The 23,662-nt window shown below is 41.9% G+C and overlaps 1 protein-coding gene across 1 annotated transcript in view; it reads right to left on the bottom strand.

The window, feature by feature from the left end:
* Positions 1 to 12,322: 12,322 nt before the first annotated feature.
* Positions 12,323 to 23,662, bottom strand: part of Saxo1 (stabilizer of axonemal microtubules 1) — a 31,644-nt gene continuing 20,304 nt past the window's right edge. Inside the window, exon 3 of the mRNA XM_055591663.1 lies at positions 12,323 to 13,326. Coding sequence (XP_055447638.1) covers positions 12,323 to 13,326 — 1,004 coding nt within the window. The remainder of the gene's footprint in view (positions 13,327 to 23,662) is intronic.

The following is a 23,662-nucleotide window of genomic DNA, read 5'->3' as shown; positions in this document are numbered from 1 at the left end:
AGAGAAAATGTTATCTTAGAACCTCTGTGCAAAGCCCTGTCTGAAGTCAACATACCCAAATGTATACATCACTACCATTTCCTTTGAAGTTACTGTAAAACATCGGAAAGTACTCCTAAACAAATATACAACTAAAGCATGAGCTAAAATAGCAATTCTCACTTTTTTCTCCATAGCGCATCTTTTCATCCTGCAAATAAGCCAAAAAGGAATAATCAAACTTAATGATTCTCGGGTTAAAAAAAATTTTTTTTTTGGTGAGCTAGCCTGTAGACAGCTAACTTAAAAAGCAAAACAAACACTTTGATCTCTCTTACCCCGTTTTGTTCAGTGAGCTAGCTGAGCTAAATAAATAAAGACTTCATGATTCAGGCTCAATATAAATTGGATATAAGTTAAATTGGAGAAGGTGATCGTCCCAAGTCACTCAGTGCCAATTCAGAAATGACCAGTGTTGATACAGTCTTGGAAAGAATGGGGAAGCAAATATAAGGTGAATTTGACCAAATTTAACCCAGTCTCTTCCTCTGCTCCCTCCCGCCCATCCTTCCTGCCCACATAGGGATGCTCTTACAGGTCAAGTCTAGATCAGTTCGTCACAGAGTTCGTCACAAATTGTTATCTTTAGGCTCTCTCGGCTTCTTAGAGCGCCCCGAGTTTTTCAGTTGCTTTGCCACTAGCCCTCCACTTGGAAGGCAGATATTGGCAACCGCCTTTTACTAAAGAGAACTGGGCTGTCACCTTCCTTGTCCACCAGAAGTTTATAGCTTCACTCAGATGGCTTCTGCGAAACACATGGTCCCAATCAACCACGCCTCTGATAGGACAATATACAGCTGTCACTCACTCTTCTGTTTTCAAAGGGCAAGATTCATCTCCAACCAAGCATTTCCCAGGCTACCCCTAATGATACGATTTATATATATGTAAACAGAAGTTAAATGTACAGTTTTATGTGAGTTAGGAAAAGCAGACAATGGGGAATAGTTCTCTTGCTGAACATAAATAGTGTTTGTTTAAGCAGAATGCTTAAGGCCTCAGAGATTGCCCAGTCAGCATTCAGACCAGAGAGTATGCTGGGAAATCACCTCCTCCTCTGGGACCTCATGATATCCAAGGTTGACCTTTCTACAAATCCCATGAAGGAGAGTAGACAAGCCGTGAACAACCTAGTTACCAGGTAAGCAACTCCATGCAATGTTTAACAGTCAAGGTCAAGAGGTGTGTCATGCCTTGGTTTTCCACCACTCACTCCCACCACAGTTGTTTTTTTTAGAGAGCAGTTGAAAGGTCAATAACTGACTTAGCTGAGGCCAGTGAAGGAAGATAAAGTTGTTCTACCCACCGTCCATATAATCCTGTCCTGTGGCTGTAGATCATTGGGTCATAACGCAAGGGCATATGGCAGAAGGCAGCTCCAAGGACTCCCATTCTGAACGCTTCCATTTACACAGGCCCCTCCCTGCTGGAGTGGAAAGATGATCACCTAAAAGCAGGACCCCATAACCAAATCTCCCATTCATTTGGGATCTGTTTTGTCCCCTCCCTCACCCACTATGGTGGGCATGGAAAACAACCCCAGTCTTCCTCCAGACCTCGTGATTCTCACTCTGCCTTTTCTCTGCCAGATGAGCCTCTATCTTCCTGTTTCCTTATTCCATGGCCCCCTCTCCCATCACACTCCTTTCCTTGCCTTTTTTTTTAAAATAAGCCATCAACTCTAGACCCAAGCACACCGGGCTGAGCACCCAACCCCTGGTCTTTCGAGAGCTCACCATCCACACAGACACCTGACATAACCCACAACAAATGACAGTTCATCCTACCTCAAATATGAAGTCTGCGGAGTTCTGGGGAAGTCTCAGGGGCTTCTTCCCACAGGCAAAGCCTACCCTGTTCCCCTCATCCTCTTAGTGCAGTTTTTGCAAAGTTCACCTGGCGACAGCCCTTTAAACTCACTCTACTCTCCTACTATCCATTTCTATTTGAGACAGAACTGTTGTCTCTGTAGAAACTTCAGTACAGATTCATGTTTATGGAAAGAAATTAGATGTACATGCTGGAAGTAGTCCCCCAGCATGTACAGCACTTCGTCATAATCTACCCTCCAGAAGTGAACATTGTAAGCCCTTCAGATATTCCTATAAAGCTGAACAAGGCATCTTGTTACACAATCTCCATTAATTATGCACAGGTAAAATGTATTTTGCTTTAGACATGGAAAGAGTACAGTAATATCACTGCGCTGGCCCAAATATGCTAACATTCTAGCTGCTGTGGCTAGAATGTGCCCTTCCAACTTCAGGTGCTGCCATGGGGAGAGTCCTAAGAGGTGGCGCTTCCTAAGAGGTAAATATGGTGGCTTCCCCACCCTCCCCCAATGACTAGGAGCAGCAATGGGGGTCTGAAAAAAAAGAGCCAAGTTGAGTCTCTCTTTGCCCTTCCACCTTCTGCCATGTGAGAACACAGTTCCTTACAAAGGATGCAGCATTCCAAGTGCCATCTTGGAAGCTGAAAGCAGCCCCCAGAGAATGTTGGCACCTTGGTTTTAGACTTCCTAACCTCTAGAACCATGAGAAAATAAATTTCTCTCTTTTGTAAATTACTTATTCTCCTAACAACAGAAACAGACTAATCCTTACCCAAGGAATGGAGCAGCATCATGATCAAAATCTAGTTAGAGCTGGTTTGGCTTCTCTGAGCCCAACCAGAGGAGGTTTCAACTGTTACCATGGGAACACCAACCTTGGAGCAACTGTGTATTTACAATAGGACTTATTCAGATCCAAGGAGGTTATACAGTGGTTTTTGGGTTGGGTTGATTAATATTTATGCTTACTCTAGAATTGGCCTTGGGGTCACACACTGCTGCTGCTGGTCAGAACATGCAGGCACAGACACAGCACATCAGCCTCTTGCCTGCTTTTACCAAAATAACTTACACCTACTATTCTGGAAGAGAAAAAAAAAAAGACTTCTCTGCACAAGAAATTTCCTTTCTCAAAGGATGGTACAGGTTATATCAGCCCTCCTTAAACCCACCTACAATTCCTGCTGACAAAGAAAAAGACTCTTCGCAAAGCTATCTCCTCCTTTCCCTCTCCTTCCCTTCCCCCACTGCCTATATCTCCTTACTGGATTTGTGGTGAAAGGACAAAATTAAGCCTGCCATCTGTGCCAACTGCCACTCTCTTTCTTGAAGCACCCAGCACAACCAAAGTTACTTACCCATCCCTGGGTGCCTGAAAAACACCATGGCAGAAGGCCCTTTTCTCCTAGAGGGCCAAGGGTGAGGGGGCTGGAGGAGGGCAAACAGAGAACATAGCTTCCATGTCACAGGACAACATAGTCACCACTAATTGATTAGAGACCACAGGAGGCACCAAGCCTCATTCCACAGGAGACTGCTAGCTGCCCAGCATCCAAATGTCCCACTTCCACCCTTCCCTAATCTCAGGAGATAACAACTAAGACCCTGAAATTGTTCAGACAAAATTCTGGATTGGTCGCCAATCAGTCACACCCATGGCCTGCCTTTGAAACATATCCAGAATGTAACACTACTCTTATGACTCCCACTTCTACCCCGTAAGGGTGAGCCTGCGTCATGCTCCATGAAGTGTGCTTGCCAGCAGGGCCTGGTTCAGCCAGGCCACCTACAGCCTCCTCAAGCAGTCTGAATGACCACAGGGCTAATTTTCACAGGCCGGATCTCCATGTTAGCCAATCCCAAGCTTGACCTTGGCACCCCTTGATTGGCCTCCTTTCCTCTCCTGGACACACCTAGACAGAAATATTCTCAGATCAGAGCCCTTATTCCAACTGTTTCCCCGATATCCACTTGGCTTCCTCCTTCAAACCTCACACATCTCCTCTTCCCTTCTTAGCCATTCCATTAGCTACAGTGAGTTCCTGAACTCCACTCCATCCTGATTTGCTTTGTGCTTGTGGCCTCCTGACAAGTCATACACTCATGTTAATAATGATTTGTGTGTTTCTTTTAATTTTAGGCTGCACAGTATTGTCTAATTGTTTATTATGATGAATTTTTATGATTGAACTTTACCTATCTCCCTCATGGGAAGTTCAATGGGCAAGATCTGAGCCTCAAACACTCCGATGAAAATCTGGTATTTTCTGAAGTGTATTTCAAAATATGTACTTTCTAAGGAATGAATACATGGATAGATGATGGGCAGAGGAAAGAGAGGAAGGAAGGGGGTAGGAAGGGAGGAAAGGTAGGAAGAGAAGGAGAGAAGAGAGGGAAGGAAGAATAGATGGAGGGATGAGGAAGGATGAGGGAGGGAAGAGGGGTCATTACTGGATAAGCAGGACATGCCATGACCAGAGTTAAGACAGCTACATGGGACTGTGAGAGAAAAGACTAGGTTATCCAAGAGGGGGAATGTGGTGAGACACAGGAGGCAGAAGGCAGAGTTTTGGCGTTACAAGTCACACTGGTCACTCACCTGACAAGCAGAGAAAATGGCTGAGAGGAAGTTGCTGCAGAGCAACCAAGAGATACTTGGAGGCACTCCTTAGGGGCAAGAGTGCATTGGGAAGAGCGGCCAGCCCAGTCTCTGAAAGAGGAATTACACAGACCCAAAAAGGGTACCCAGAGAGACTCAAGCCTTGGACCCACAGCAAAGTAGGAGAATCATGAACTCTTCAAGAACCTGTTAACCAAAACTCAAAATCTCCTGAAATACCATTGTTGGGGATATACATGATATAAGTGACTACTATAAAATCACAAGTTGAAAAATACCTTTTCTCTTTTCAAGGGGCCATTTTCTACAGTGATGAAAAAAAACTGTTTTAAACAGAGAACTTATGGGTACGGTGATGCGTTTCTGTAATCCCAACACACAGGAAGCTGAAGATAGTGAGTTTTAGGGCCAGGCTCAACTATATAGCAAAAACCCACCTCAAAAAAAAAAAATTGTTGCTTTACACTCCCTTTCAATACCCTTCCTCTCTTGAATTTTCAAGAAAATGGATGCTGTGTAAAGTAGCCCCATTGTAATCTAATCAATACTTTAGTCTGAATCTCTCTGACTTTCTCTGTTTCTTTCTTTGTCTCTTCTCTCTCTCTCTTATTTTTCCTGTCTCTCCTTTCTTTTCTCCTTCCCTCCTCCCTGTCTTTCAGGCATATGTGTATATACACACACACACACACACATATTCATACATGTAACAGGATAAATTTGAATGCTAACCTCTGCAAGTTGTATTAGAGGAGACACACAGAAACTCACACACCCCACAACTACCATACTCAAAGTAAGGTATCTATAAACTACATATCTTTATTTTATTTTATTTTACTACATATCTTTAAATCATCCCAAAGAGCCTTTTCTCCCAATCTAAATAGCCTTTCCATCTCTCTAGTACTCTCTTTCTTCTATAGGACCATTCAAAAAGTGCTTTTCTAAGACAATGCAGCCAGTCCTGAGGAGACCTGATAGGCTAGGGTCAGATAGAAGGGAAGGAGGACCTCCCCTATCAGTGGACTAGGGGAGGGGCATAGGGAGAGAAGAGGGTGGGTTTGGAAAGAGATGAGGGAGGGGGCTACAGCCAGGATACAAATTGAACAAATTTTAATAAATGATAATTTTTTTTAAAAAAAGAAGAAAAAGTGCTTTTCTGTCCCATGGGTTCACCTTATAGACAATTATTTCATCTAATCTGAGCAACCCTGTGAAGAATTTGCCACGTTGCTTAACCTGTCTGTGCCTCAGCTGCCTGCTTGGCCCAGGCACAGTCGTGTGGATTAAGGGAGATGGCACAGATTGTGCTTTCACAGTAGTCCACGGGGTTTTACATGGGACACACACAAGCCCATGGCCCATCATAAACTTTCCCAGGCTCCCTTCAGCCTGCACTCTGGCTGTACCTAACCTCCCATTTATCAAGAAGCCACAATCTAAGCAGTCAACAGCCAGGATGTTTCAACATTCAGGGAGGACCCTGAGGCCCTGCAGAGTCCAGTGAGGTTCCCAGATCATCAAAGGAGAGTACACCACATGTTTGCATGGCATGTGTATTTTATTGTCTTCCAAACTTACTTGAAAAAAAAAAATTTATGATGAGCACTTGGCAGTATTTCTTGATGTGTGTTCCAATAGGTTTTACACAATAAAAAGGACTTATTGTCAGAGTTTAAAAATGATGTTTCTGTCTGCTCAGCATTCATTCCTCCCTTCCCTGGAAACTACATTTCAGTTCTCTCTTGAGAGCTCACCCCACCTCCAGCCTTCTGTTATTCATGTGGTTCACATGGGTTGACCCCACACACACACTCCAGTGCAGGGGTGGACCTCAGTTTAGACCTGGACAACAGGCATTTTTCTATTGCCATGACAGTCGGCTTGGGAATCAATATGAGACTTAAAGCCAGCAAGAGACTCAACTCCAGGATCTTTACTGGAACCTCTGGGCTTTCGAGGTGAGGGGACGCTGTAAGCTTAGAATCGCTAGAAATGCTCGTGCTGACCAGGCCTGCCTGCCTTAGAAAGCAACTGAGAAGAAAATAAAGCCAACAGACAAAAAAACAAGACCTCATCACATTGCTGGAGCCCCTGCCTCGTATACCTACAGCCAACTATGAAGTCCTAGATGGTTCAGTTGCCTGAACCAATAAATTCTTTTTCCTTGAGCACTTATTATTGAAGGCATGCTAATTCCTACTCTGGGTTACACAAGTTAACCAAGGTTTCTTTACTGTAGAGCATCCTAGAGACTTCAAAATATAAACATGCATTATGGATGTGCATCAGGAGGCTACCCAGGGAGCATTTTCCACACGTGTCTAATGAACTGCTTCAGAAAGACTGTATCATAGGGCTTACAGTCCACGAGAAAACACCTTAGGAAAGGCTAATACACACTACCTGTCTGTTAACCTAATATTAAAATACTGCAAATCCCCATTCCCTTGTTATTCTAGATAAATGAGACAAATGGGAATTCATTTATTCAACACTGTTGATGCATTTTTCCAGCCTTTAAAAATGTATGTGTGTAATTTCTTAGTCATTTTCCTAAATTGGGGTCATAAGCACAAACCATAGTATATTTTTCCCAGACTTAATAAAATATGTGTGCACATATACAGACTTCTCTTTATTACATTGGAGTCATAATTTCTGAACCACTATACTTTTGATTTCCACCTTTTAAAATATTTTTGGTCTCTGCTCTCACTGCCAAGTTATCAGCTATCATTCCTTGTTATAAATGTGTCTCTCTCTAGCTGTAACCCCTCAAACGCCTCTGTGGTTGGAAGGCTAATAGCTCAAAAACCTCAGGTGGGCTCAGAAACTCCTGTCTGGAAAGCAGACCCACTGATAACAGCTCCTGAAGGAAGTTAGCATCCAGAAGCCCCTGATAAGATCAACATACCATCCTCCCCACAAAGGGATTTACAGCTTTGAGGCTGCAGGAGAACAGATCTGCACAGGACATCTTCCACCTGATGCCTCCCCTATTCTCTGCCAGGAAGCCCCAAGGCCCCTGGGCCTGGGCATGCAATCTTTGGGAGGAGCAGCATAGCAGACCAGAGCTCGGTGTGAAGACCAAGGCAGCAGATGCACTGGATGAGTGGCTGCGCCTGGGATCCTGTTAAGGGTGGTTTGGGCACCTTGATGGCAGCTGGTCTCTAGGTTCCTGCTAGTTTCTAGATTTTCTGCTTGGTTTGGAACAGCTGACGTTTCTAAATAAGTGACTTCGATGATACAAAGTGTTGCAGTCTTTGCTAAGGAAAGAAGAGCTCCAATTTAACAGTAAGCACTGAACTGTTCTTAGAAACTGTAAAATAAAATGTTTTTTTTTTCTTCTTTAAACCCAGGAGAACCCATAGTCCAAAGAAAAATTCCATTTCTTAGTTTATAAGTCATCCATTGGCACACAAGTCAGATTTCAGTCATTTTTCAGGCATGTTGTGAGCCTCTCACACTCAAGTTGCTATTTGCCTGTAAAGACTACTTGTGGCCTCCCCGTTTATGGTTCTGTAATGGAATGGATAGGGATTTAGGGAAATAGGAGGTAACTACACCTTCCTTTGTCAGGGAAACTGCAATGCTGACCCAGAGCAGGTAGGCAGAAGCAGGGCAGCCAATGCAGATTCAAGCAGAGGACTGGGAATCCTGTGTCCTTCCGAAAAACTGTAGCTGGGTTTGGAGCCTCTCTGAGGCTTGGCAAGGAAAAGATAGCAGGATTTTTCCTGTCAGTCTCTAAAGATCCAGAGGCAAGGACTGGGGGCACCTGGGGCTCGGGACATGATGCAGAGAAAGTCCAGCTTACCATTACCTCGATGCCTTTTCCAGAATGCAATACACAAGTTCTGGAAGGTTTGCAGGCTCCTAGGCTCCTAGGCTACTTTTGCACCACCACCCCCCAAGTTAGAGAGGAGCCAAGCACCTGCTCAGAAACCCACGTGCAAATTCAGGGTCTACTCTGCCAAAGAAAACACCCCTCCTGCTCCCCCCACGCACACACCTCCAGCATTTATGCTCAGAAAAGCCTCTGTTGTCTCTCCACCCCCTTGAAGTCCTGCCTGCTAAGCAGATGTGAGTCTTGGGCGATAGCTGGAGGGGCTAGGGAACCATTAATCTGCAATTTAGGACTGTGCTTGCCCTTACCTGCCTCAACAGCTTACTCTTGGCAAGTACATAGAAAGTCTCGAGGTTACCAAACATTGTCATCTAACAGGGGAAGGGAGAAAGGGAGACACTACAAAAAAACTTAAAATCCACAGCTACCCAAGCAAGCCACATCCAAAATAATGGAATGTAGAGACAAGAATTAACAAAAACAGATAAAGCACAGCTTCCATAGCACCAGAATCCAACAAGAAGGTACAAGCTGCCAAAGGAGAGAAACAATTAATAGTCCCGCCCAGCTGTGTCACCTATGACCCACAACGACCTGCATGGGAAATATCTGTAAAGGTGCAAAGGTGAACCGGGACATGCAGTGTAGACGGCTGAATTTGCATAAGCATTTTCAGATAAAATAATTTGGTTTTTTTTTTTTTAAGATGCAACAAAAATAAAAACTGTTATTGTAGACTCTGTTATCACTGTGACAAAACATCTGAGTGAAAAGTAATTCTTTTTAAGATGGAGTTATGCCCGAATTGCAAGCCCCCAAAAGACCACTACCAGGAGTCGAGTCTGTTGCAGAACACGTGAGGATCTTTCTATCACAAGCTGCAGCCCACCACTGAAGTGGTGAGCACAAGAGCCTCAGGTTGGGTGATTTAAAGATTCCGGTCCCTCCCAGCGTGCCCAAAGCAGGGGATTCCTGCCTGGCAAACACCTATTGGTCAAAATACAAAAGGGATGCTGCATTTTTAATTGATTGGCTATAGGAAGGTCCCCAAACCATTAATGAGCTGGTGTCCCCCTAGGGGGACCATGGTTGCTGGGCTGGTTTCCTAGCAACCGTATCTCTAGAGGGCGGGAAGGAATGCAGTAAGGTGAGTTCTTCCCCTCAGGGCATTACTGGACAAGTCGCTACCTAGCTAGCCTTCCTTCAGGCTTTAAACTTTAAAACAATACCCACTGATTTTTAAGTCTTTGGTCTCTCAATGGTTGATTTCTGTTTTTGGAGTTGGTGCTATTGTTGTCCATGTTGGTGTTGTTTTGAGACAGGGTCTATATAACTTTAGCTGGTCTGAAACCCAGTATATAGACCAGGCTGGCCTCAGATACATAGCGATCTGTCTGCTTCTGCCTCCCTAGTGTTGGGATTAAAGGTGTGAGACACCAAGCCAGGACCAACAGCAACTCTTTTCTTAGCTTTTTTTTTTTTTTTTTTTTTTTTTTTTTTTTTTTTTTTTTTTTTTTTCTTTTTTTTTTTTTTTTTTTTTTTTTTTTTTTTTTTTTTTTTTTTTTTTGACAAGAGCCCAAATCCATTTCTATTTATTTACATTTTGTTAGTTTAAATCCAGGAGGAGTGAGGCATCATGGGCTCTGTCCAGTGGCCTTTGCAGGAAGATTGCTTCAGACTTTAGCATGGACCATGGCAATATTTCCATGGGTCCAAGTTACCTTTCCCTAGATTATTCTGGTTTTGTCTGGTTTGCCTCCAGGAGTAACTGTGTCAGTTTTGCTTTATATACATAAGCATATCTCTTGACTGAATAAAATTCAGTTTCATTTCAGGCATAAACACCTTCAGTTTTAGGAGATCCATGTGCTCTCTTTAGTTCCAGAGAACTCGCTTATGCCAGCAAAGGTGGCCTTACCCTTCAACCTTCCAAACAGATTTGTCTTTCAGACGTCCTGTTCCCAAGCACTCTATGGGTACCAAGGCATGTTTTTTCTTGATGAAGAAGAATGCATTTTGGCTCACAGCTTTAGAGGTTATAGTCCATAGTCACTTGCTCTACTTTCCTGCTCCTGGGGTGAGTCTGAACATCACAGTGGGGAAAAAGATGACCATCACATGGTACCTAGGAAGCAAAAAGAGATAGAAAGGGACTCGGGCAAAAATAAACCCTGCCAGGACAGGAACCCAGTTCCTCTAATGAGACTCTAGCCCCTACCTTTCATCAACAGCCATTCAGCTATGAACCCCATGATCCATTGGTGACATTAGAACCATCAGGATCCAATTATTTCCCAAACACTTGTACTTCTGAACACTGCCATGTTGAGTACCACATTGCAATCCATGAGCTCTCGAGAGCACATTTCTCATCTGAGTCATGTGTGGCACCACCCTTTTCAGTGTTCTCTGTGAACTTAGACCCCAGGAAGCTTAGAGATATGGTTTGACATGGTTCATGGAGCCAAGATGTCTAAGACACAAAAGATGAATGAGGCCTGCATTGTGGCCTGAAGTCTGAAAATGTAGATTACATATTGGCTTGGTTTCTCTCCTGTGTTTGGCTTTGGAGCATGCTTAACGCTCTGAGCTTCCCTGCCCCATAAAGGTAGGTATACACACCAGACTTCAGACCAACAAGAGGAATAAATGATGAAGATCTGAACCAGTGGATAACAACTAAGCTCATGGTGATGGTGCAAGTGGAACTTAAATAGCTCAGGCCAGGCATGGGAGCCATAAACAGATGGAGACCTAGGAAGAAGATACAGGCTCCTCACTGAAAAACCCAACCTCTTGGCCTAAGCCAAAAAGTCTTAAGCTGAACTCCCACCTCCTCCACCCTATTCCATGTTCCCTGGGACCACGAGAGTGTTTAAGGCTTCAAATGGACTTGAAAGTCAAGCAGGTATTGGTTGGCATTGCCTGGCTATCTAGGACAGGAAAGAAGGCCCCCTTGAAATATCTTTTCTCAATTCTGCCTAGTCCAAGTTACTTAACCTTAAAAATCAAAAATTGGTTAAAAAAAAATCTAGGCCCAAGAAATGCCCAGGGCAGAGCCTGGCATGACATTACCATGTCAAGTTTTATTACAGATCTGGTCACAGCTAGGAAAAGCAGGCCCAGAGTTTCCCTAAAATCTGCACTGCCTAGGGCAATCCATTCTGTGTTCTGAGCATTTAGAAGATCCCACAGGTTCTGCTCACAGCTCTGGGGCCAGCTCCCAACTCTCTGGTTGCCAAGGGTCTCTTTCTTCCCTTCTTCTCCCTGGAACCAGAGCCATACCCATAGAATTCCTTCCCATAGGACCTCCTCCTCTTCCTTTGCCCATGACTGACAAGAACCACACCCAATAAAATATCCTTGATGGTATGCAAGTAGTAGACAGATGTCCTGTGAAGGAGCTCTGGACTCAGATAACCCAAACAGGACCAGGATGCCAGACTGAGCCCAAGGAACCTCTTCTATTGCCAAGAAGTAATAAGGTGCCTGCATGAAATCTCTCTAAAGGTCCCATGTAGACTGCTCTCTATATGGAAATCAAGTGAAAGTGAACAAACCAACCTACAATACAAAGTCAATGCCCCAAAATAAAGTTTATTCTTTGGCACTTCAAATTTGGCAAAGGTTAATATCAATTGATACAATAATTAAATTAGATCAAGATCACAGAAATGTCACTGATCATCTTTGATGCCATGAAACGGGACCTGAAAGGGTTAAAGAGATACAGCAGGAGGTGTGGGTGGGGCTACATGGGGTGCTAATCAGCCAATGAGTACCTGTCATTTTTCTTTATTCAAGTAATTCTCATGTTATTCAGCCGTCCCGGAATTGGTGATAATGCTTTGCCTTTTGAGGTAGGTGGTTTAATTTTTGTTTTCACTTTGGGAAATTCTTCAATGATTAATTTTTTTAGTTGTCTGCTTTTAAAGGGACTGTGCAGTTTGTTTGTTGTTGTTGTTTTAATTTTTTTTTTTCAAAGTCAGGCTGACACTTCCAGTTCCTTCTGGCCAGGCTTTTTTGGATCCTGTATAGAAACACAGCTGTCCTGCCTAGAACCTGCCTGAGAAACTGACCTGTATATCCTGTGCCCCATAGCATCCACTTCTTCAAAGACATAGCCAGGAGGCTCTGAGTATGATGCTGGGCACAGGCGCAATTCCTTGGGAGTAAAGCTAATGGAGTAAGTAGTCTGCCCCTCCACGGGGATGTTTCTTCGAGCACCAGTCCAGAGGGGCTTGTAGTTTTTAGTACTGGTCAGTGGGTGGGGCACATAGCAGGTCTTGGTGGTGGTCTGGTAGTCCAAAGGCTCAGTAGGCAGGGACAGATGGGGAACGGGTTTGATCGGCTTTGTGTTCATGACTGCCCACTGCTTGTAGGCCTCCTTGGTGGTGGTGGAGCTTTCAAAGTGGCCACCCTTCTTGACAGAAAGCAGGGGTTTGCAAGATTGAGCTCGGCTACCCTTAATGTATCTGTAGTGGGTTTGCGTAGTTGTCTGAAGATCCATCTTCTCATCAGAAGGGATATACTCGATGGGCTCTTTGGAAAACAACTGGGCCCTTGGCCAAGCTTGGTACTTATCTTGGGCCTCTGTGGTGTATGAAAAAGGTATACATTGTGCAGACCACTTGGCTGGAAGTTTTGAGCTCTTGGCAGGCTCCCCCCGGAGGCCTCGGAAGGACTCTTTGTGGGTGGTCAGGTTCTCAAAGGGAAGGTCACAGGGTCTAAATTTTTCTGCCTCTTTAACAAAGGGTTTCTCCACCGGGTGGGGCACATAGTCCATCTTGTAGTTAGTCAGATCCTCAAAGGGGACATTACAGAGCTTTGTCTTGATTGCAGGCTTACAGCTCACAGTAGTCACAAGGCCTTTCAGGGCATAGTCGTCCTGATGTGTGGTCCTGTTTTCAAAGCTGGTAGACTGTGGCCTGTAGTTGTGTGATGGGTGAATAGGCTCTCGTTTTGGTTGGTTCCAGGGTAAATAATCAGCTGAAAGTAAAGGAGAGGTAATCATTGATCTATCACGTCTCCTAACTTGCATGTGTTTTACAGAGCCCCAAAGCCATGCGCCAGTTTCCTGTGAAGATCTGTGACATGACAGAATGAAGAGATTCCTGCTACCATCTCAAGTACAAGTACAAGCTTGCTATTTCAGCGACATGGTGCTTGCAGCCTGCTGTGCGGGGAGACCAGCCTACTCAAGTTTTCCCCACACACCACAATGCTGTGCACAGATACCTAGAGTTTGAATTTATGGAGCCTATTCCAGCAGAGTCTGACCCAAAGGCAGCTGGAGAGGATGTGGAAAGAGGAATGGGGAGAGCAGTAACACCCACCATCATGGCCCACCACACATGATCCACCAGCAAAGCCAAGCAGGCTTACCTAGTCAGAGCAACTACTACTGTGCCCCTGTAATGCTTATGTCTAATCCACATATATCAACTACACCACTACCAGGGGAGGAAGAGTAAGGGAGCACCTAAAGACAGAATTTTGCAACAGCTCCCCATCCTTATAATTTTTGTTTGTTAGTACATTTTGTCTTCTAAAACCTCTAATGAAGTATTATACTATCAAAACACTCACTTTGCAGATGCAGAAACAGAAGCACAGAGAAATTTGGCAATTCACACCTGATTGCTTGGATTAAATAAAAAAAAGCAAAAAAACAAAAAACAAAAACAAACCAACAAACAAACCAACATGGGTTCAAACCCAGATTGAGATTCAGAGGCCATGGTCAAACACACTATACTCCTGAGGGCACTCTGTCCCAACCAGTTATGCTCAAGCCGTTCTGTATATATAATCTTGTGACATCTCCAAAGTCATCCTTTGTGATGATTACAGTTGTCTCTGTTTTCCAGATTTCCAAAAGACAGTCTCGGAGAAACTAAAATGCTTGCCCAAAACTAAGCCACAGACTTGACTCCACAGCCAAGCTTCCAAACATTCCTAGTCACAACCAGGGGAATGAAAGTGTCTAAATAAAGACTGAAAAAGAATAACCAGGGAAGATTTGTAGAGAAAGGCTAACTTCAGAGTGTCTGAGAAATGAAGACTGACCAGCTGGACCAAGTCCACATTCATCTGAAGAGGAGCCACCATGGTGGGTTGGCACGGCCAAGATGAGAGGACCCAACACAAAAGAAATCTACCCCGGAGATTTCACAGATACATCAGTGAACCTTAGCTCAACCCTGCAGGACAGCTCGGAGACTGAAAGGCCAGTCAGGAGCAACAGGACAGTAAGCACAGTGTACACTGCCTTTCTTTCATAACGCCTGTCTCACAGCTGAGGCCTGCAATGCCTCAGTATACTCACCAATTACCAAGACGAAGAGCACAGGGATGAGCCTAGCCCTCCAGACCCACAAACTCTCTTATAGCTTTAGGGACAGGAAGACTACAAGCAGTTTCTCAGGAGCCTTGGACTTATATAATCAATAGGAGTGAGGGCCATGGGCATAATTTTTAACAGCTTTGTAGAGGTATAATTTGCATAACAAAACACACCACCTATGAAACCTTTCTGTAATCCAGAACTTCACACATTCCCAGTTTTTTGCTGCTGTTGTTTTGTCTTTGTTTTTAGCATATGTTGATTATACAGGATGCTGGGTTCCACTGTAACATTTCATGTATGCATACAGAGATTTACTGATCTTACTGTACATGCCCTGCTAGAGTCTGTTATGCTCTAGGGTAGTGGTTCTCAACCTTCCTAATGCTGTGACTTTGTAATACATTTCCTCATGTTGTGATGACCCCCCCCAGCCATAAAATATTTTTGTTGCTACTTTATAACTATAATTTTGCTACTGTTACGAACAATAATGTAAATATCTATGTTTTCTGATTATCTTAGGTGAACCCCAAAACAGGTTGCGACTCACAGGTTGAGAACCAGGGTAACTTTGTGTATCTCTATGTGGTGGTGCTGGTTGGGAAGGTTGTGGAAGTCTTGGGGTGAAGAAGCTGGTTGGCAGATGAAGACCACTGGAAACAGAACTTCAGCTTCACAGCCAGGCAAGACTTCTAGTCCTTCCTCAGCCTCCTCATCTGCAGACATGTAAGAAGCAGAGATTTCAGGGCCGGAGGGTGGACTAGAAGCCACTTTTGTGAGTGCCAGCACGACAGAGAAAAGGAACAAGGAAAAGAAAAAACAGACTTTATCTCAAAGATAATTCAAAGAAAGGCTTCAGACAACTACAAAAGAGTCCAAAGGATACTGAAAAAGACAGAAGCAAAGCTATACTGGCATGCAGAGAAGGAAGCCAAAATTAGCCTCATCCCAGCAGTTGCATGAAGGGAGGGACATGAGCCTCAGAGGCCGCTCCCGAAAGGTAAACTAGACGAAGCCAGGGCAGTCTGCCCTCAAAGACTGCCCTCAAGATATGCTCACAGCCTCAGTGCAGTTGCTGACATTGATAATACTATGACTCCTCTAGTCAGCAACAAAAATAAGTTCTGTTCTGTCAAGCCATATGGCTCAGGGTAGCAGTGGGCACCATCTTGAGAGAGAAATCTGTTGTGTAAAACTAGGTATACTGGAGCCCGAAATATCTACTAGTTAAAAAGCCTCAGTTTGGCCTTCCCCTAGGTGAGGGAAGGCCCAGAGACAGTTGTGGGGAACAGACGGAAGGGTGCAAGCCACAGGAAGGTGGCTCAGGCTAGGAAGCGTGAGAGAGAGAGAGACAGCCCCTATCGCCGTGGCCACAGCAGGCCTCATTGACAGAGTTCCTCTGAAGTGTGATAACTGAGCCTAGGCCAGCAAGGAAATCAAATTCTAGAGCCACGTATCTGCCTGTCTTTTACTGCTGTAGAGCTCAAGAACTCTTCATTATCAGGACAAGATAGCCACAGCAACATTCCCTCCTGTGAGAAGCTATCAAAGTATGAGAAGTACAACCTGCACCATTTTAGTGCAGTGCCTGCTTTTCACACTCCCAACTCGACGGGGAGATACCTGGTATGGATAGTCTCCTGTGTTCTGTGTGGAAGCGCCACCTGTCAATAAAAGGCTAATGGCCAATAGCTAAGGCAGGATTAGAAGGTGAGACTTCCTGCAGGAACTTGGGGTAGGGGGAGTCTGGGGATTCTTGGACTGGAGGTAAGACAATGAGGAGAGGAAATCAGTCATGTAGCTGAACTCAGGTTAGAATAAAGTGATAATAAGAGTTAGTCAGGGAACGAGCCTAGCTTATGACCTAGGCATTTATAAATAACAATAAGCCCTCTGTGTTTTATTTGGGAACTCAGGCACGAGTGGGAAAGCCTGAGCTTTATTATCCTTCAACTAACAGTCACCAGGTTTTCATGAGAGAAGAGAATGTGCCCAGCCTGCAGAATATAAAACTAAGTGTGCAGAGGCTGCTCATGCTCAAAGAAAAAAACTGTGCTGGGAAACCAAGTCTGACAGACATCAGACACTTGTTAAATACAGACTCAGTGCAGTGGTGTAAACCAAAGAAAGACCAGATTTCAAGTTTAAGCAACCACCCTTCCCTTCATGCTCATCATCTCCAGAAAGAAGATGCCCAACACCTCAGCTTACATTTTTATTCCTACAGGCTTAAAGGGATTTGACTGCTGTATAGTTTTTGTTTTTGCTATTATTCTTTATACATTCATCTCATTTCATTTCTACATTTTTCCCTATTCTTCAGCAATTTTTTCCTTCCCTTCATTTTTTTCTTTTTCTTTCTTCCCTTGTGCTTATTGCTTTTTCCCATCTCTACATATAGTAGTATTTTTATTTTATTTGACTTTTTTTTCTCTTAGCTAAACAACAAACAAAGAAACCAGGGCCTGTGTAGTCTGGCTAGACTGGAACTCACTGTGAAGACCAGGCTGCCCTAGAACTCACAGAGATTTGCCTGTCTCTGTCTCTGCTGGGATTAACATCATATCATGTACTACCACGCCTGGCTTTTTAAAATAATGTATGTGTATACATGTTTGTCTCTGTGAGTTTATATGCACCATGTGGGTACCAGACCCCATGGTGGCCCAACGAGAGAAAGAATTGGATCACCTAGAACTAGGATTACAGGTGGTTGTGCGTTGCCATATGGCTGTTAAGAGACAAACCCAGGTCTTTTGAAAGAGCAGCAAGCACCCCTTAACCACTGAGCCATCACTCTAGTTCCTGATGTTTTCACTCTTACATTTCCATTTATTGCTCCCCTTCTGGCATTTTTCTAATTTAGGCCTTGAACCATCGTACTATTGAGAAATTTTTTCTTGCTTAGCTTTTTCCTTTCTGCTCTATTCTCTTCCTCTCTCTTACCTCTTTTCTATCCCTTACCCTTTTTTCTGCCTTTGTCTATTCAACTTTGCTTTGTCTTCTCCCCTGGCTTCATCTCCTTCCGATACATCATTTGCTATTTCCACTCTTACCCTGGGTAGTTTCTAACTGCACATAACCAAGCAGCTGCCATTTTCACACACATAATCATTGGTTACATGTTTGTCTTTCGGCATCTGCTGTGCTGTGCTGTTGTTTCTGTCACCATAGATTGTTTCTTCCTCATTGAGTGGTTCTTGGGGTGAGCCCCCAAGAGTAGGCTGCTCAAGAAGAACCCCCAAATCCAAAAAACATATCTAAACCAGCAGATGTATAAATTCCAATAAAGAAATATAAGAATCCTGAAAAAAAGCAATTTAATGACTTTACCAGAAAGTTATAACTCAACTATTGAACTGAAATAAATAAAATGTGTGATAATCTTTAAAGTTTTATGATAAAAATTATTATTGATCTGAATAGGATGTAAACAAGCAGATGAATTCAGTCCAGACCCTAGAGAAGAAAATCATGAAAGAAAAATCAGCAAAATGGAAGAGAAAAGCAGAAACAGGGAAGAAAATGTCAGCAACATAGAAGAAACATTTAGCAAGAAAACTGAGGTTCTTTTCTTAAAAGAAATATTGGAAATTAAAAACTCAGTGAATTAAACAAAGAATACATTGGGAAGAAACACTATCACGTATGGAGGACAAATTTAATAAAACTACGCTAGCATTTCAATAAGGAGGCTGGAGAGGTAGATGGCTCAGGGATTCAGAGTGCTTGCTGCTGTGGTAGAAGACTAGAATTCAGCTCCAGCACCTGTGTTGGGCGGCTCACAACTACCGTTAACCCTGTCTCCAGGAAATCCAACTCCTTCAGGCTTCCATGGACAATCAGAGAGAGACAGAGAAAGACTTACACCTGCATAAATAAAAACAATCTTTCTAGGATCAAATAAATGTCAACAAGGAAAAAAAAATAAATCTGCATGACCATAATGTCTAAGACCTCTGACACATGATCATGAGAGCAAACCTCAGAATCCATATAATAGAAGGAGCCAAACACTTTGCTTAGGAATAAGCTGAACAAACTATTCAGTGAAATTACAGCAAAGACATTCCAAATTTAGTAGGCAGATTTACATTTAAAAAAACAAAGGCAAACTAAAAATCCCAAATAGCCATAACCACCCCAAGACATATTATAGCCAAGTTATCAAAAATACAAAGCAAAGAAACAATATTAATAAGAGGAGAACACCAACTCACCTACTGAGACAGAAACATCAGGATAATATCAGCCCTATGGTCAGCAAAACTCAAAGCCAGCAACCTTCAAAGCCAGGACTGATACACTTCACCTCCTGAAAGTAAGTAACTGCCAACCAATGGTACCAGATACAGGAAAACTATCTTTTAGAATTGGTAAAAAAAAAAATAATAATAATAATGCTTCTTCCAAAAAAAAAAAAATTAAGAGCGTTCACAGCTGCCACTGCAGAAGACTTAAAGGAATACTACATATTGGGGAAACTTCATAAGATAAATGACTAACAAAACTAAAGAAGTATCTAACATGCTGAACAAAACAAACAAGTATCCTCTGATACTAATGAAGAGGAGAGTAAAGAAAAAACAATCCAACAAAAAAAAAATGTGAAATTAGCTTGGTATGGTGGTGTCAACTGTATTCTAGCTCTTTGAAAGTGGAGACAAGACAATCAGAAGTTCAAGAAAAACCTAGGCTACAGGAGATATTGTCAAAAGGTGGGGGGAAGAAAAAGACAGAGAGACAAAGAAAGAAAGGAAAGAAAGAAAGAAAGAAAGGAAAGAAAGAAAGAAAGAAAGAAAGAAAGAAAGAAAGAAAGAAAGAAAGAAAGAAAGAAAGAAAGAAAGAAAAGAAAGAAGGAAGGGAGGGAGGAAGAAGGAAGGAAGGAAGGGAGGGAGGAAGGAAGGAAGGAAGGAAGGAAGGAAGGAAGGAAGGAAGGAAGGAAGGAAGGAAGGAAGCATAGGAAAAGGAAAGAAAAACACCTTATGAAGAGCTAGTGAGCATTTGTCAATAATAATTTTAGATGTAAGTGGCCCTAACTACCAGATTAGAAAATAAATCTGTTGTCTCCAAGAATCATGTCTTATTAACAAAGATACAGAGACTGAACATCAACTGATAAAAATTAATCTGTGAAGCAAACCCCAACCAAAAAGTAAGCTGGTGTATAGTTGTTTTGATAATTTATGAAATTACCACAGCTCAAAATTAGATGAGAAAAAAAGACCACTGCATGGCAATGAAGGAAAAAATTCATAAGGATACGGCAGTTTTTAAATACACATGCACCAAACATTGGGGTTTCCAATTTTATTAAACAAACACTAATGAGCATAAAAGGCTGGGCAGCACTGAAACAGTAATCACAGGTATAGCCTGTTTGAGGAAACACCCACACCCCTGTTAGTAAGCCCTCACCTATGCTCTGCAGACACACCCAATAAACTCATTGGCTCTCCCAGAGTGAACTTTGGCAGAATCATATCTTAGTTTGTCTACAGGACCTTAGGATTTGGGGTAGATGGTTTGCTTATGCCTCAGTTTCTGAATCTGCAGCCCAAGCTGACAGCACATGCCCTTATGCTGGTGTCAGAGAGAGAGCCTGCTGGGTTTTCAAAGAAGCTTGGGCTTGGACGAGCAGAGGGTTGCATACCTTCTTGGGAAGGACTTTTAGCCCCACCCTGATAACAAAACCAGACCAGGATACAACAGAGAAAGAAAACTAAAGACCAACTTCCCCAAGGAAAACATTCAAAAGCTCAATAAAATTCTTGCACACTAAACAATACATTAAAAAGATCACACACCATGACCAAGTTGACTCCATATCAGGGATGCAAGGTTTATTCACCATACACAAATCAGTAAGTAGAATTCAGTACATAAGTAGACTTAAGTACAGAAACCACATGATTATCTTAATCGATGCAGAAAAGGCCATTAACAAAGTGGAACATCCCTTCAGAAAAATCCTGAGGGGGCTAGAGAGAAAGCTCAGCTGTCAAGAGCACATGTTCAGTTCTAACATGCACGTGACACCTCACAACTGTCTGGAACTCCAGTTCCAGGAGATCCAATATCCTCTCCTGGCCTCCATGGACACTGCATGTATGCAGTACACATATACTCAGGAAAAACACTCATATACATAAAATAAATATTTCTCTTTTAAGTCCTGAAGAACCTAGAAGCAGAAGAACTATTATTTCAACATATTAAAGTTTGTATACAACAAAACTGTAAACAACATTATACTAAATGGAGAAAATTGAATTTCTTCTAACATCTGGAATAAGACAAGATTGCCAACTACTACTCTCGTCACTCTGGTTCAACACAGAACTTAAACTTTTAGCCAAAGCAATAACGCAAGAAAAAGGGAAGGGGGGGGTTACACATAGGAAAGAAAAAAGTAAAACTATTCCTATTTGCATATGATGTGATTCTATACATAACAGACCCTAAAGACTCACTAGAATACTCTTAGGCCTGAAAAAGCCTTTCTGCAAAAAAGCAAGTTACAAAATAAACTTACAAAAATGAATAGTTTTTCTGTATTAATAACAAACTGGCCAAGAAAAAAATCAGGAGGGGGGTCACATTTATAATAGTTTCAAAAGAACTAAATAAATATGTAGTATAATAAATAAACATGATCAAGGATAGAAAAGATCTCTACAATGAAAACTTTAAGATACCAAAGAGAAATTTGAAGACATTAGAAGATGCAAAGACCTCACATGTTCATGCAAAAGCAGAATATTGTAAAAATGGCAATATTACTGAAAGCCATTTATAGAATAAATGTAACACCACCAAATGACATTATTCACAGACTCAGAGAAATAATTCTAAAATTCACACAGCAGCACAAAAGACCCTGAATATCTAAGTAATCCTTAGCAGAAACAGCAAAACACAAAATCATAGTGACAAAAACAGCTTAGTGCTTACACAAAAACAGACCTGCCAACCAACAAAATATAGTAGAAAAATCCAGGAATAAATGCACATAGCTGTAGCCTCTTCATTTTTGACAAAGGTTTCAAGAACATGCACTGGAGAAAAGACAGTTTTTTCAACAAATGCTGCTAGGAAAACTAGATTTCCATATGTAGAATAATGAAATTAAATCCACATCCCTCACCCTGCACAAAAATAAAAAACCTTAATATTTGAAACTGTTGGTGGAAAAGCTTTAAAAAAAAAAAACACTTCAATATGAAGGCAAAAGCAAGGTCTAGGCAGTACTCCAGTGACACAGGAAATAATTCTTTGGATTGCCAAATTGGATCGTATAAATTAAAAAGCTTCTGAACAAAAAAGGAAACAATTGCCAGTGTGAAGTAATAACCTAGAAAGTGAAACATGTATGCATGCGTGTGTACTCAATTCATTGTTGACTACATATCATACAAGGGATTAGTACCCAGTATATATAAAGAATGGTAAAATAACTAACCCTCGTATAAGTAAATCATCTAATCAATAAATTGACTAATGAACTCAATAGAAGGTTTTCAAAGGAAGAAATAAAATGGCCAACAATATTTTTGTAAGTGTTAACATCCTTAGCCATTAGAGAAATGCAAACTCAGACTTTTAAGATTCCATATTACCATAGTCAAAATGGCTATTATCAAGGAAAAAAAAAATGACAACAAATGCTGGCAAGGATGTTAGAGAATAGGAACCTTTAAGTCATTACTCATGAGAATGTAACCTTGTGCAGCCAGTCTGGAAATCAAGATGGCAGTTTCTCAAAAAACTGAAAATAGAATTACCACATGAGCTCTGTTGAACTTTTGTTGAAAATCAAGCGTCTATAGGTGCTTGGAATCATTTCTGGGTACTCCTCTACCTCACTAGTCAATGTTTCTGTTTTTATTCCTAGACACTGCTGGATTTCGCTCCCTTACTTGCAGTGTGACGGATATCAGGTACCGAGATGCCTCCAGCTTCACTCTTATGTTTCAGCTATTCAAGGTACTCCCTGCTTCCATATGTATTTTAGGAGTTCTTTTTCAAGCTGAGAAGGTCATTAGTATTTTGATATAGTGGCCATTTTAGCAATGTGAATTCTACTGATCCATAGACATGGGAGACCCTTCCATCTCACAGAATCCTCTTCAATGTCTTTCAGGGTTTTATAGATTTCTCTGTAAAGGTCTCTCTGCTAGGCAGTTTGGGTTTTTTTGTTTTGTTTTGATTTGATTTGATTTGTTTTATAAGCTTTTGTAAATGGGACTATTTTCATTTTCACTGGGTTTATTGTGGGTGTGTTAAAAAGCCACAATTTTTTTAGTGTTTATTTTATACCCTGCTAACTTTGTTGAATATTCTGTGCCTAAACGTATGTTGTTCAAATCTTGAATACATTCTAATTTTGAATCCTAGCATCTGCAAATATTTTCTTCCTCCTGAACTTTATCCTGGTTGGTTCATTGTTTTGTTTGTTTGTTGTTGTTGTTGTTACTGTTCATTTGTTTGTTTGTTTGTGGGGTGGTTATTTGGTATTTCTTTTCGCCATATTACTATTGTTAAAAATTTTAATTCCTATATTGAGTGAGGATGTCTTTTACCCTGTCATATTTATATTTTCTCACTTTAGAGGAACCACACTTTCAACACTAAAGGTATTTTCTACAGATTTGTTACATATAGACTATTGTTCTGCAATGGTACCTCTTTTGGGTGGTGAGTCAGAAAGCAATGTTAATTTTTATTAAAGAGTCATCTACTGAACATTGGGAGTTTTGTGTTTTATTCTATTTATGTGTTAAATCATACTATTTCATGACTATCAAATTATCCTATGTTGTTGTTAAATTGTGTTTTGTTGAAGACATCTGAATCTAGGCTCATAAAGGTCACTGAGGCCATTTTCTTTTCTAGCTATACCCTAGTCTGGTTAAAATATCAGGCTGCTACTGACCTTTACAGAATGAGTTTGGACGCACTGCTTCTGGTTTTACA

Source organism: Psammomys obesus, unplaced genomic scaffold, assembly GCF_907164565.1.
Source record: "Psammomys obesus unplaced genomic scaffold, mPsaObe1.curated_primary_1811, whole genome shotgun sequence".
In the NCBI taxonomy this organism is placed as follows: domain Eukaryota; kingdom Metazoa; phylum Chordata; class Mammalia; order Rodentia; family Muridae; genus Psammomys; species Psammomys obesus.
Note: the sequence above shows the minus strand (reverse complement) of the source record. Positions and strands in the feature narration are given on the sequence as shown.